Here is a 15,487-nt window from a genome sequence, read left to right on the forward strand (position 1 = left end):
CCCTTTGCCGTCCGCCTTCTTGCTCTTTGCCGTCTGCTAGTGGACGGCAAAGAGGGGGCCCGTTAGGTTTTTTTGCAGCTCGTCAGTGGGGGCCCTCCCTCTTTGCCGTCCGCTAGCCGACGGCAAAGAATCTTTGCCATCCGCTAGCAGACGGCAAAGAACTGGCTGATGGCAAACTTGGTCTTTGCCATCAGCCAGTTCTTTGCCGTCCGCTTTTTGGAAGCTGATGGCAAAGAGCTTCTTTGCCGTCCGCTAGCGGACGGCAAAGAACTGGCAGATGGCAAAGTAGCTGATTCCAGTAGTGATTGTGGGATGAAGCGTCCTGGACCAATCTTACACGTACTCTTACGTGTGACAGGTTCCACCGACTGACATGCACTTGTTGCATAAGGTGGCTAGCGGGTGCCAGTCTCTCCCACTTTAGTCGGATCGGATTCGATGAAAAGGGTCCTTATGAAGGGTAAATAGCAATTGTCATATCACGTTGTGGCTTTTGCGTAGGTAAGAAACGTTCTTGCTAGAAACCCTTAGCAACCACATAAAACATGCAAACAACAATTAGAGGACGTCTAACTTGTTTTTGCAGGGTATGCTATGTGATGTGATATGGCCAAGAAGAATGTGATGAATGATATGTGATGTATGAGATTGATCATGTTCTTGTAATAGGAATCACGACTTGCATGTCGATGAGTATGACAACCGGCAGGAGCCATAGGAGTTGTCTTTATTTATTGTATGACCTGCGTGTCATTGAACAACGCCATGTAATTACTTTACTTTATTGCTAACCGGTAGCCATAGTAGTAGAAGTAATAAGTTGGCGAGACAACTTCATGGAGACACGATGATGGAGTTCATGGTGTCACGCCGGTGACGATGATGATCATGGAGCCCCGAAGATGGAGATCAAAAGGAGCAAAATGATATTGGCCATATCATGTCACTTTTTGATTGCATGTGATGTTTATCATGTTTATGCATCTTATTTGCTTAGAACGACGGTAGTAAATAAGATGATCCCTCATTAAAATTTCAAGTAAGTGTTCCCCCTAACTGTGCACCGTTGCGAAAGTTCGTCGTTTCGAAGCACCACGTGATGATCGGGTGTGAAAGATTCTTACGTTCACATACAACGGGTGTAAGCCAGATTTACACACGCAAAACACTTAGGTTGAATTGACGAGCCTAGCATGTACAGACATGGCCTCGGAACACAAGAGACCGAAAGGTCGAGCATGAGTCGTATAGTAGATACGATCAACATGAAGATGTTCACCGATGATGACTAGTCCGTCTCACGTGATGATCGGACACGGCCTAGTTGACTCGGATCATGTAATCACTTAGATGACTAGAGGGATGTCTATCTGAGTGGGAGTTCATTAGATGAACTTAATTATCCTGAACATAGTCAAAAACCCTTTGCAAATTATGTCATTGATCGCACTTTAGTTCTACTGTTTTATATATGTTCCTAGAGAAAATAGAGTTGAAAGTTGACAGTAGCAATATGCGGACAGTAGAAGGCTTATGTCCTTAATGCACCGCTCGGTGTGCTGGACCTCGAACGTGGTCTGTGGATGTTTCGAACATCTGACATACACGTTTTGATGACTACATGATAGTTCAGTAATGTTAAATGGTTTAGAATTGAGGCACCGAAGACATTTTTGAAATGTCGCGGAACGTATGAGATGTTCCAAGAGCTGAAATTGGGATTTCAGGCTCGTGCCCACGTCAAGAGGTATAAGACCTCCGACGATTTTCTTAGCCTACAAACTAAGGGAGAAAAGCTCAATCATTGAGCTTGTGTTCAGATTGTCTAAGTACAACAATCACTTGAATCGAGTGGGAGTTGATCTTCTAGAAGAGACAGTGATGTTTCTCCAAAGTCATTGCCACCAAGCTGCTAGAGCTTCGTGATGAACTATAACATATCATGGATAGATATGATGATCCTTGAAGTGTTCGCAATGTTTGACACCGTGAAAGTAGAAGTCAAGTAGGAGCATCAATTGTTGATGGTTGGTAAAACCACTAGTTTCAAGAAGGGCAAGGGCAACAAGGGATACTTCATGAAACGGCAAAACAGTTGCTGCTCTAGTGAAGAAACCCAAGGTTGAACCCAAACCCGAGACTAAGTGCTTCTGTAATGAGAGGAACGGACACTGAAGCAGAACCACCCTACATACTTGGTAGATGAGAAGGCTGGCAAGGTCGATAGAAGTATATTGGATATACATTGAATTAAATGTGTACTTTACTAGTACTCCTACTAGCACCAGGGTATTAGATACCGGTTCGGTTGCTAAGTGTTAGTAACTCGAAATAAAAGCTACGGAATAAACGGAGACTAGCTAAAGGTGAGCTGACGACATGTGTTGGAAGTGTTTCCAAGGTTGATGTGATCACGCTCCCTCTACCATCGAGATTTGGTGTTTGCGTTGAGCATAGACATGATTGGATTATGTCTATCGCAGTACGATTATTCATTTAAGGAGAATAATGGTTACTCTGTTTATTTGGATAATACCTTCAATGGTCTTGCACCTAAAATGAATGGTTTATTGAAATCTCGATCGTAGTGATACACATTTTCATGCCAAAAGATATAAGGTAGTAATGATAGTACCACTTACTTGTGGCACTGCCATGTAATTCATATTGGTGTAAAACGCATGAAGAAGCTCCATGTTTATGGATCTTTGGACTCACTCGTTTTGAAAAGTTTGAGACATGCGAACCATGTCTATTGGTGTATACGCATGAAGAAACTCCATGCAGATGGATCGTTTGGACTCACTTGATTTTGAATCACTTGAGATATGTAAATCATACCACATGGGCAAGATGACTGAAAAACCTCGTTTTCAGTAAGATGGAACAAGATAGCAACTTGTTGGAAGTAACATATTTTGATGTGTGCAGTCCAATGAGTGCTGAGGCATGCAGTGAATATCATTATGTTCTTACTTCATGGATGATTTAAGTAGATACTGAGTATATTTACTTGATGAAACACAAGTCTGAATTATTGAATGGTTCAAATAATTTCAGAGTGAAGTTGAAGATCATCGTGACAAGAGGATAAAATGTCTATGATATGATCATAGAGATGAGTATCTGAGTTACGAGCTTTGGCACGCAATTAAGACATTGTGGAAATTGTTTCACAATTAATACCGCTTGGAACACCATAGTGTGATGGTGTGTCTGAACATCATAGTTGCACCCTATTGAATATGGTGCGTACCATGATGTCTCTTATCGAATTACCACTTCATTCATGGGTTAGGCATTAGAGACAATCACACTCACTTTAATAGGGCACCACGTAACTCCGTTGAGACAACACCATTTTAACTATGGTTCGGAGAAACCTAAGTTGTCATTTCTTGAAAGTTTGGGGTTGCGACGCTTATGTAAAAAAGTTTCATCGTGATAAGCTCGAACCCAAAACGGATAAATACATCTTCATAGGATACCCAAAATGGTTGGATATACCTCCTATCTCAGATCCGGAAGCAAGAGTAATTGTTTCTAGAAACGGGTCCTTTCTCGAGGAAAAGTTTCTCTCAAAAGAATTGAGTGGGAGGATGGTGGAGACTTGATGAGGTTGTTGAACCATCACTTCAACTAGTGTGTAGCAGGGCACAGGAAGTTGTTCCTGTGGCACCTACACCAATTGAAGTAGAAGCTTATGATAGTGATCATGAAACTTCGGATCAAGTCACTACCGAACCTCGTAGGACGACAAGGACGCGTACTACTTCAGAGTGGTACGGTAATCCTGTCTTGGAGGTCATGTTGCTAGACAACAATGAACCTACGAGCTATGGAGAAGCGATGGTGGGCCCGGATTCCGACAAATGGCTCGAGGCCATAAAATCCGAGAAAGGATCCATGACTTTGGAAGAAATACTTGATGGTCGCAAGGCCGTTGGGTACAGATGGATTTTAAAAGGAAGACAGACAATGATGGTAAGAATCACCATTAAGAAAGCTCGACTTGTCGTTAAGATGTTTTCCGACAAGTTCAAGGAGTTGACTACGGTGAGGCTTTCTCACTCGTAGCGATGCTAAGAGTCTGTTGGAAATTATATTATCAATTACTGCATGATTTATGAAATCTTGCAGATAGGATGTCAAAACATTGTTTCCTTAACGATATCCTTGAGGAAAGGTTGTATGTGATACAACCAGAAGGTTTTGTCAATCCTGAAAGACGTTAACAAGTATGCAAAGCTCCAGCAATCCTTCTAAGGACTGGAGTAAGCATCTCGGAGTTGGAATGTACGCTTTGATGAGATGATCAAAGATTTTGGGTTTATACAAAAGTTTATGAGAAACTTGTATTTCCAAAGAAGTGAGTGGGAGCGCTATAGAATTTCTGATGAGTATATGTTATTGACATATTGTTGATCGGAAATGATGTAGAATTTCTGGAAAGCATATAGGGTTGTTTGAAAGGTGTTTTTCAATAGAGAACCTGGATTAAGCTGCTTGAACATTGAGCATCAAGATCTATGAGGATAGATCAAAACCACTCAATGGTACTTTCAAATGAGCACATACCTTGACATGATCTTGAAGGTGTTCAAGATGGATCAGTCAAAGAAAGAGTTCTTGCCTGAGTTGTAAGGTATGAAGTTAAGAGTTAAAGATCGACCACAGCAGAAGAGAGAGAAAGGACGAAGGTCGTCCCCTATGCTTCAGACGTAGGCTCTATAGTATGCTATGCTGTGTGCTGCACCGGAAGTGTGCCTTGCCATGAGTCAGTCAAGGGGTACAAGAATGATCCAGGAGTGGATCATTGGACAGCAGTCAAAATTGTCCTTGGAATAAATAAAGGACATGTTTCTCGATTATGGAGGTGATAAAGAGTTCAGCGTAAAGGGTTACGTCAATGCAAGCTTTAACACCTATCCGAATGACTCTGAGTAGCAAACCGGATACGTATGGTGGAGCAACCATTTGGAATAGCTCCAAGTGGAGTGCGGAAGCAGCATTTACAATATGACATAGAGAATTGCGAAGTACATACGGATATGAATGTTGCAGACTCGTTGACTAAAACCTCTCTCACAAGCAAAACATGATCAAACCCCAGAACTCATTGAGTATTAATCACATGGTGATGTGAACTAGTTTAGTGACACTAGTAAACTCTTTGGATGTTGGTCACATGGCGATGTGACCTATCAGTGTTAATCACATGGCGATGTGAACTAGATTATTGACTCTAGTGCAAGTGGGAGACTGTTGGAAATATGCCCTAGAGGCAATAATAAATTAGTTATTATTATATTTCCTTGTTCATGATAATCGTTTATTATCCATGCTATAATTATATTGATAGGAAACTCAGATACATGTGTGGATACATAGACAACACCATGTCCCTAGTAAGCCTCTAGTTGACTAGATCGTTGATCAATAGATGGTCACAGTTTCCTGACCATGGACATTGGATGTCGTTGATAACGAGATCACATCATTAGGAGAATGATGTGATGGACAAGACCCAATCCTAAGCCTAGCACAAAGATTGTGTAGTTTGTATGCTAAAGCTTTTCTAATGTCAAGTATCATTTCCTTAGACCATGAGATTGTACAACTCCCGGATACCGTAGGAATGCTTTGGGTGTACCAAACGTCACAACGTAACTGGGTGGCTATAAAGGTGAACTACAGGTATCTCCGAAAGTGTCTGTTGGGTTGGCACGAATCGAGACTGGGATTTGTCACTCCGGTTGACGGAGAGGTATCTCTGGGCCCACTCGGTAGGACATCATCATAATGTGCACAATGTGACCAAGGGGTTGATCACGGGATGATGTGTTACGGAACGAGTAAAGAGACTTGCCGGTAACGAGATTGAACAAGGTATCGGCATACCGACGATCGAATCTCGGGCAAGTACAATGCCGCTAGACAAAGGGAATTGTATACGGGATTGATTGAGTCCTTGACATCGTGGTTCATCCGATGAGATCATCGTGGAACATGTGGGAGCCAACATGGGTATCCAGATCCCGCTGTTGGTTATTGACCGGAGAACCTCTCGGTCATGTCTGCATGATTCCCGAACCCGTAGGGTCTACACACTTAAGGTTCGATGACGCTAGGGTTATAAGGGAAGTTTGTATGTGGTTACCGAATGTTGTTCGGAGTCCCGGATGAGATCCCGGATGTCACGAGGAGTTCCGGAATGGTCCGGAGGTAAAGATTTATATATGGGAAGTCCTATTTTGGCCACCGGAAAATGTTCGGGGTTTTTCGGTATTGTACCGGGAAGGTTCTAGAAGGTTCCGGAGTGGGGCCCACCTGCATGGGGGGACCCACATGAACGTGGTTAGTGGGGGCAAGGCCCCACACCCCTGGTCAAGGCGCACCAAGATCCCCCCTTAGAAGGAATAAGATCATATCCCGAAGTGATAAGATCAAGATCCCTAAGAAAGGGGGATAACAATCGGTGGGGAAGGAAATGATGGGATTTGTTTCCTCCCACCTTTGCCAACGCCCCAATGGACTTGGAGGGCAAGAAACCAGCCCCCTCCATCCCTATATATAATGGGGAGGCGCATGGGAGCTTCACCCTTCCCCTGGCGCAGCCCTCCCCCTCTCCCAAGTCCTCCCCCTCTCCCGCGGTGCTTGGCGAAGCCCTGCAGGATTGCCACGCTCCTCCACCACCACCACGCCGGTGTGCTGCTACTGGATGGAGTCTTCCCCAACCTCTTTCTCTCTGCTTGCTGGATCAAGACATGGGAGACGTCACCGGGCTGTACGTGTGTTGAACGCGGAGGTGCCGTCCGTTCGGCACTAGGATCTCCGGTGATTTGGATCACGACGAGTACGACTCCTTCAACCCCGTTCTTTTGAACGCTTCCGCTTAGCGATCTACAAGGGTATGTAGATGCACTCTCCTTCCCCTCGTTGCTGGTTTCTCCATAGATAGATCTTGGTGACACGTAGGAAAATTTTGAATTTCTGCTACGTTCCTCAACAATATTCTCCCATATTAGTGCAATCAAAACATTTTCTATGCATGCTAATTTTTACATATATTTGTATATTAGTCAAGACGTGCATTTGCACGTGCATAATTACTAGTTTGGACCAAGTACTACTTCACTTTTCACACAGTCAATGCCCCCGACAATACCTGCTGCGCTTCATATCCCAAGGCAATTGGGCGACTCGCAATTTCATGAGGGCATCTTCAACAGGTTGTATGTTAGGCTGGTCACAATGGGCAAGAACATAAGCTAGTAACTTCACACTTTCCTAGACTATGTTACTACCTCCATAATGGGTAGGAACATCTATGTAGTGTCATGCAATGATGTATTTATTAGGTTATAGACTCATTGTTTCTTGGAGTGTGTGATGTTCCGGTAACTTAGCTAGTTACCACAAACACCTCTCTCTTCATTAAATACGTGCCACATAAGCAAAGTTGTATTGGAGTGTGTGATGTTACTCCTAAGTTCCTCCTCACTGTGACCAGCCTTAGTCTTGTTGGTAAAATGCCCAGGTCATCAACCAACAAGCTATCATACAACTACTTCAATGGGTTGTATGTAAGCTATCCAATAGATGATGAGAAAATAAATGTGATTGCTCTCTATTTCACCTTGGAGCTTGTGCAAAGGGTGTTGGTTAATCTACATACAACTTTACTCTCTCTCCACATTTAATACATACCACATCATCATTATGTCCTAGATGGCAAATTTACGAACACTTATCTTACAACTGTTGGAGATGCCCTGACCAGGCGAACCCGTCCACTCTTATGAATATTCGGGCTCTCCAACGTACCCTCAAAAAAACATAGGGCCAAGGAGAAGAGACGAGTATAGGGCAGAGGGCCACGTCACTTTTCCCCTTCCCTGCTCAGTCCAGCTCTCCTCCCAAACAGAGCAGCGCCGAAGGGGAGGAAGCAGAATCGAGAAGGAAGGCAATGGCGGAATCGAACTCGTACGAGGAGCAGCGCCGGCGGCAGATCGAGGAGAACCGCCGGAAGCTGGAGGAGCTGCGCCTGCACCACCTCTCCGCCGCCGTCCGCGAGGCCGCCGCCAGGCCCAAGCCCAACCCCAACCCCAGGCCGGTCCGTCAGATCCCTCTCCCTTCTTCTTCCTTGCCTCCGCTCTCCCATTTCCTTTTCTCCCCTACTTATATGATGACTGGCCCGCTGCCTCGGTGCCGCAGAAGCGCAAGGCCCCGGAGCCCGGCGAGCTCCGGCGGTCCGGCCGCGTCGCGGGCCTCCCGGACCAGCCCAACTACCTCGACGGCGCAGAGCAGCGCGGCTACCGTGGAGTCTACGAGGCATACGCGGTTCGGAAAGGGCCGACCGACGAGGAGAGGGCCGGCGCCGTCGCCAAGGCGGAGGAGCTCCAGCGCCGGATCCACCGCACCCGCTGCCCCGCCTTCGTCAAGCCCATGTCCCACAGCCTCGCCATGAATGCAGTCCAGATGGTACGGTATTGTAGCAGGAGAACTTGCACTGGATGTGATGTGAGGCAATGTGGTTCTTGGGTCGGATTGGATGCTGATTTGGTGGGTTATATGCATTGTGACAGCTAATCCCCAAGGACTTCTTCAAGTATCTCCCGGAGCATGATGAGGCGGTCGTGGTGGTGGATGAGGCGGATGACGAGTTCCACATGATGTACAATGCCCACAGAAAGGGCAAACACTGTCACTACTACCTTGACAAGGGGTGGAAAGGGTTCGCCTTCGACCATGACCTTGCCGATGGCGATTGCTTGGTTTTCCACATGACAGAGAGGGCAAAGTTCAAGGTGAGATTCAGCATCTCCTCCATTCCATGGATAAAAACACCCTACTTTTACTTTTAAGAACTCCACATCAACATACCAGTACATACATAACTTGATTTCATACGAAATTTCTGCGGAATCGCTGTGTTGCAAATGCGGCCTTACGATTCTAGAACATTCCTGAAAGTTGTTCAGTGGTGTCCTACTCATTAATGTGTTTGTCTGTCGAAACAATGGTTTCTAAGTTTATATACATGAGAAAAACACATGTTATCGTGTCTACATAATAAATAGACTAAGTACTAGAGTCATTGTGTAGTATCAAACTTCAATTTTTTGTGTGTCTTAGGTTTCAATTATAAATTGGGTTATATGCCATATCCATAATTGAGACTGGTGAGCCGTGTCTACTTATTCATACATGAGAAATTAGGCCTGTTTGGACTGCCAATTAATTCTGCATATAGTTTGCAGGAAACGATGTTATTGCTCAGCATCCCTACTGTATATTCCTTCATTCCAACCAGATATAAAAGATTATTTCATACATAGGCCTTTAATTGTCCACAGTCATATCTTTTTAGATAGTGGAAGGGATTCTTGTAAGGCCTAATCGTGAGGAGGTCGTTTTATCTCACTGCTAAGTGCATATCGTGCAACCTCATTAGTTATGTAAATGATGCAGGTCTACATTTTTAGAGCAAACCCAGACTATGAAAGTGACCACACTTCTGATGACTCTGAGGATGAAGAGTAATGAAGATGTCTGCTTCCAATACAATGTTCGATGGGAGCAGGTAGCCAGGTACTTTGTTCTTACCATTGTTTTCCTTCCTAGGCTGAATTTCTTTCCATCGTTCGCTTAGGTTGAACCGTTGAAGTGTGCCTGAATTAAATATTTCTTTATCTTTTGCTGAGGCATCGATTTCATGATTGGCCAAGCTCAGTTTGCGGACAAAACAAAAATACAAACCTGTTTGCTTATGAGTTATGGCCAAACATAACTGTGTTTCCTGCACTGGAGTTGGATGTTTTCGCGAAACGCACTAGTCGTTTCTCCCATTTCCCTATTGGTTTGACATTTCGAGCCTGACAAGTGAAACTGCAACCTTATTTTGTTGCTTACTTATGTTAGCCATGAAAATACACGGGGAACTGCAGTTTATTTACAAACATTGGAGTTCTCACTGGCCAAACGCCCAAACTAACCGATCGGCATATTAGATGCGTGTGTATAGAAATTAAAAACTGCCGGACTAGTGTTTCTCGATCAGTGGGAGCAGGTTGTTGTAGACCAGATGCTCTTCACAAAGGTTCTGCCTGTCTTGCCTCAGTCGGCCCCCTTAGACTCGATCAGCAGCTCGGTAGTACTAAATAGAATGCTCTCTTATACGGTTCTGATTTATCCTATAGATGCTAACCTGTCAAATGTGTCTTTTGTTGCAGTTTGTAGGAGAAGCATGTCACGCTCTTGGCTGATGTTGGAGTTGGCTACCGCGATTTTGTGCTGGTTGCGTGTAGAGCCGCTTACTCAGACCCTGCCAGTGTAGCAGACCCGCATTATAACATAGGTTAGATGGGAGTAGTAGGTAGTGCAGACCTTGTGTTGGTTGAACTAAATGGTTGTAGTCTGACGATGGTCTCGAGTGCATTCTTTTGTGGCTGTTCCTCTTTGTTTTCGGCTTGGGTTCGATGGTTGCAAGATGGTGATGCAAACACAACGTTGTTTCGTTTGGTGGCTAATGGGCGCAGGGCTAAGGATTTTATCCCGGCCCGGCTATTAGACCTCTAAAGAAGGCTCTCGATTTATGCGGATGATGTTGTGTTGTTTATTAGACCTTCGAGAATGGATCTGGGTTTTGTGAGGGGGCTCTTCGGAGTTTCGAACAGGCTTCAGGGTTGAATATTAATTCTTGAAGACAAGATCGATCAGGGATTTGTTGTTGCTGCCCTGCTGTGGAAGATGGACGATTTCCCTTGCAAATATTTGGGACTCTATTTAAGCAGCTTACCAGATAGATCCCAGTGGCAGCCGATTGTTGACAAATTGCTGAAGCTCATGCCTGGTTGGCAGCGTGGGCGCCTCATTCTGATCAATTCGGTGATTGATGCTCGACCTACACATCATCTTCGAATTCCTTATGATATGCAATTGAAACAAGTCCTTGCGAATGGAAAAAAGGTTTGGTGGCTGCGGCCCACCCCAAAGTGGGCCCTTGACGGTGTGGATAAGGAGGGCTGCAGGGCGTTTTTGTGGGCACATTCGCATTTCTGGATGTGCCACATGAGCTCCCTACCGATGGCTTGGTGCACTTCATTCAGCTATGGGATTCAGGCGATTCCTGGGGTGCAGGCCGAGGCGCTCTGGAAGTGGAGCAGCAGCGCTATTTATTTATTTATTTTTGAAAGGAGGCAAAAGACTTGCCTCATTCATTAATTAAGAGAGAAAAGAGAGTTTAAAGTTTGTGTTACAACATCCATCATGCTACAACACCGCTACAAAAAGGCCTACTCTCGTGGCATGATGGATCCTAATTTCTTTGCACCCGCTGTGACCCAAGTTTGAGCCTCAATCTTGATGTTAGCTAGTAGAACTGTCGGCGGGGCACTCTTGAGTTGGAAGACGCGACCGTTCCTTTCATTCCAGATTGTCCAAAAGGTGAGCATGAAAAGGGTGGCCATGGCCTTCCTATTCGGTATAGTAGAGTCAGAGAGCCTGATCCACCACTCTTCGGTTGACCGTGCCAGGTGCCAAGTGGAAGTGCAGCGCTACTTATTCATTCGCCTCTGCTTACCAGATGCTCAACGAGGGGCCCAACAAATTTGCTTCTGCCAAGCCTATTTGGAAATCTTGGGCGCCCGATTAACTGTAAAAACTTTACTTGACCTGCGCTTCACTACCGTCTCCGGACCTCTGATCGTCGGCTGAGAAGAGGGCTGCAGGAACATCCATCCTTCTTCATGCTTCCTGTGCAAACAAAAGGAAGGCACCACTGATCATATTTTGATGCAATGTGTTTGTGCAAGTAGGTGCGGTTTGACTGTTTGCAGGCTACACAGCTGGATAGATAGTTGTCTAGTTCCTACGATGACTGATAATCTGGAGGAGTGGTGGTGCATCTGGTACCCGTGAGAGTACAAATATGTGCTCAAACCTAGAACCCAAATGGTGAATAACCAGGGGATCTCTGAGCTGCTTCTACCTTATGGACATATATGGAAAGCATGGCTCCTACAAGTCCAGTTTCTGGGGGATGTCGCCTCAAGCAAGACAACAAACTCCATGTACGTATGGTGTCATAATCAAGGCCTGTCATGCACCTCGGTTATATCTGTTTCTCTTTTTTGTTGTTGCTAATATCAGTGCCAATTTCTCGGTCGATATCTGAAAATAAGATAAGGTATTGCGGAAAGCGAGCAAGGCAATTGGCCCACGGCTCATTGCGCTCATCTCTTTCCTCCTCTACAAGAAAAGCTCTTCTCCTCCCTTCGGCGCTGCCGTCGGTCCGCCTCATCTCCGATGGCCTCTAGGCCATGGAGGTGCAGAGGATCCGCCGGCGGGAGGGACCCCGTTCTAGTTCTTGTTAGTTCCAGCGTCTTGGTTAGGGCTGTATGGTGGCGGCGATGTCCCTTAGTAGGAATAATGACTCCCACGTTCTATCCCCATCCCGATGGTATGTCTAGCGCCGGAGGAGGACGTGTGGAGGTTTGTCTCCGCCGGATCTCGCTGGATTCGGTCGATGCTGGTCTTCGGTGGATCTGTTTGGATCCGGTCTTTGTTCGTCTTCGTTTGGTTGTTTACAGGTTTGACATTTCTGATCTATGAGTTTCTTCGTCGGTGATGGTTGCTACTTTGGTGCGCTGGTCCTATGAGGCCTTAGCACGACGACTTCCCGACTGTCTACTACAACAAGGTTTGTCCGGCTCCGATGAGGGAGGGGCGGTGACGGCGGTGCGCCTTCGGCTCGCTCCAGTGCTTGTAGTCGTCGCTAGGTGGTCCACGAACATGGTTGTAGTTTTTATTATCGATGTTGTTCTTTGTACTGCCATGATTGAAGATGAATAATGGAAGTTTCTCGCAAAAAAAAAGAATAGGATTCTCAGTTCACTAGTTTACAAGAACGAAGAAAAAAACTCCACTGCATCGCTGCGTTCTGGCGACACGGAGGGCGATAGTTAGCGCCGCCGCCAGGAGCCCTCCTTCCCCGATCTCCTAACGAAGCCGGGCGAGGCCGGGGACGGCGGCGGCGAGGCGCTCCCCTAAGGCGCCTCTCTCCTTCCTTGGGTGTGCTCCCATGTGTGGCCATGGCCCGCGGGTGGCGGCAGCTGGATCGCGGGGTGGGGGCGATGGGGCTGCGGTGTTCTCTGGCGTACGACGGCGTGGGTCAGCGGCGTCGGGAGGCTAGGTCTGGATCGAGAGGAGGGCGGCGTGGGTCGGTGGCGTCGGGAGGCCAGGTCTAGATTGAGAGGAGGGCGGCGTGTGGGCTGCTCGCTTCGGCTAATATTGGTGGTTTGGTCCTAGCACTCTTCTTCCGCCAAGTCGTCTTTCTGCCACATGCCAACCTCTTGGATCTGGCTGCTGACGAGTTTCGGTCTTCCCCATCGGAGATCTATACGAATTGGCTTATTTTCCCCTGGATATCTAGACCGGAAAGGCTCCGGTTGCGTGCGCACATATTATCAGCGAGCACGGCTTCACGTGGGCGCGCCGCAAAGCTTCACTTTCTTATCGGTGCCATGAGACAAGTCTAATTCAAGATTCTCAAGGCATTGATAGAGGCGAAGAAAGTCATGGTGGTTGTGATTGGAGGTCTTGTAGCTTTGGCAGAAGGATGTATTGGATGTGATGAAAACTGTGTACCAGGTGTATGGTGACTTGCGACTGCGGCCTCGACAAGTGGGGGCGGCAACACCGTGGGGCTGCATTTTTGGTGGTGCTCCTCGAGTACCGAGTCTTGATTATCAGGGTGAATATTCAAGGTCTGGCCTTTATTGGTTGTAACTGGCAATGACCTTGTTGAAGGCATTATTTTTTTGGGTGAACCCGGACTTTCTCCAGGGTGAAAACTCAAGATCTTTGATCGGGCAACGACAACGCTTGTGTATTGTTTCCTTCTTGGAGGCGTTGCTTTTGGAGAACCTCTTTTGTATTTCGTGTGTTGTATTCTGTGGTGGTTAGAGTGTTGCTGATGCTAGTGATTCATCACTGTGGCGGGGTCTTTTTTTCTTTCTTTTATTTTCTTTTTTGACTGTGTGTATCCTTCATGTCTTTGTCATCTTATTGGTACAGACGTCGGGTGTAGTTGGTATCTTCGCAATATTAATATATTCCCTTTGTCAAAAATAAAGTTTACAGGAGGTGAGAGGCCATGAACTCCTCAGGACATTAGTCTTTGATGAACATTTTTCACAGGTTGGTTACATGGTAAAGATGCTCATAGTCTCACACAACGAACAAACATATGGCAAGGAGCACCCTCCCTTGTGATCTGGACCCAGCAGGAGCATGATGAACTCCGGGATCCAGGCTGGTTCCCACTTCCCAGCAACCTTTTTCCAGATCAAAAAGGACAAGGAAGAAAGACCATCCATAGCCCACACCAGCAAGTTAATTAGCACCACCACATACTAGAAGCACCATTGCTGGTTCTTCCTCTGCATATTGCTGGAATTAACACCATGGTTTTGAATGCACAGAAGGAACAACTGGACAGATAGACATGCCATGGAAAGGAGGAAGAGTGTTTTTTCTTTTGTTGACAAAATTCACCTCCTTTATTCACTTGCTAGCAATGTTGCATCGTTTAGAAGCATAGAAACCACTGCATCCGGTGCTGAATCCATCGACAGAAGTAGGAGACAATCTAGCGATTCTAGCCAGTTCATGATCTAGCTACTTCATTACTTTCCCTATTACAATGATCATAGGTCACATGATTAAAATCAAGAGACATAAAATAAGTCTTCAATTTTATTTTATTTGAATTGCAATCTTCAAAAATTGCACTGGCCACTGATGAAGAATTACCATCATTCAAAGTTTCAACAACTTCCCTGTTGTCTGAGTTGATCTCAATCTTGCTACAACTCATAGTACGTGTGAGGTTCAAACCGAGTCTCACTACCAAAGCTTCTGCTATAAAGGAATTGTAGCAAATCTCTAACTTTTCATTTGCTGCAGCAATGAACATCCCATTGTGATCTCAGATAACAGCCCCCACGGTCCCTTTGTCAATTGAATCATGATCAAATCCTGCATACACATTAAGTTTCATATAACCGGACTTAGTCTTTTTCCAAGCATGGATAAAAACTCTAGCTTTCGGCAAACAAGCTAGGCTATAATTTGCCGAAAGTCCACGTATTGCCATGCTCATTTGTGTGGGGTTTTCGTTCTCTTCTCCATGGTAAAATTTTCGATGCTCAAACCAAAGGAGGAAGACTTTTGTACTAGCTCATACACACATAGCTTTTCACAGGTTCTTGGTACAAACTTTGCGGAGACAAACAAAAAAATAGGTTCATGCCTTCATGGCTACAACAAAGCTGCAGCTCTTGCGCAGCTTCAACCCAGGCCGGGAGAGAGAGCACCATTTGTGAATTACTTTAAACTATAAACTATTGATACATGAACATAGCATGGTGGAGAAAGATCCATGAACATATAAACTATTGGTGTGCATAATTATGTTTATTCA

General features: G+C 45.5%; 1 protein-coding gene across 2 annotated transcripts; it reads left to right on the plus strand.

Moving 5' to 3' along the window:
* The first annotated feature begins 7,858 nt into the window (after window positions 1-7,858).
* LOC119312688 (B3 domain-containing protein Os06g0194400-like) lies at window positions 7,859-10,654 on the plus strand. 2 transcript variants are annotated; one of them, XM_037588437.1, is made up of 5 exons: window positions 7,859-8,116; window positions 8,218-8,484; window positions 8,589-8,810; window positions 9,475-9,594; window positions 10,236-10,654. In XM_037588437.1, exons 1-4 carry the CDS (start codon window positions 7,970-7,972, stop codon window positions 9,544-9,546), a joined length of 708 nt encoding a protein of 235 aa, XP_037444334.1. In that variant the 5' UTR covers window positions 7,859-7,969; the 3' UTR covers window positions 9,547-9,594; window positions 10,236-10,654. The 2 variants fall into 2 exon arrangements, with proteins under 2 accessions (XP_037444334.1, XP_037444335.1); XM_037588438.1 differs by having other exon boundaries at window positions 9,475-9,586.
* The last annotated feature ends 4,833 nt before the right edge of the window (window positions 10,655-15,487 follow it).

Source organism: Triticum dicoccoides, chromosome 5B (genome assembly GCF_002162155.2).
Source record: "Triticum dicoccoides isolate Atlit2015 ecotype Zavitan chromosome 5B, WEW_v2.0, whole genome shotgun sequence".
NCBI classification, from domain to species: domain Eukaryota; kingdom Viridiplantae; phylum Streptophyta; class Magnoliopsida; order Poales; family Poaceae; genus Triticum; species Triticum dicoccoides.

Bases quoted from the DNA above. Each gene is read 5' to 3' on its own strand.
- LOC119312688 (XM_037588437.1), top strand. From the start codon at position 7,970: ATGGCGGAATCGAACTCGTACGAGGAGCAGCGCCGGCGGCAGATCGAG. The intron at 8,117-8,217 runs GTCCGTCAGATC...TCGGTGCCGCAG, and splicing joins CCAACCCCAACCCCAGGCCG to AAGCGCAAGGCCCCGGAGCC. The intron at 8,485-8,588 runs GTACGGTATTGT...GCATTGTGACAG, and splicing joins CCATGAATGCAGTCCAGATG to CTAATCCCCAAGGACTTCTT.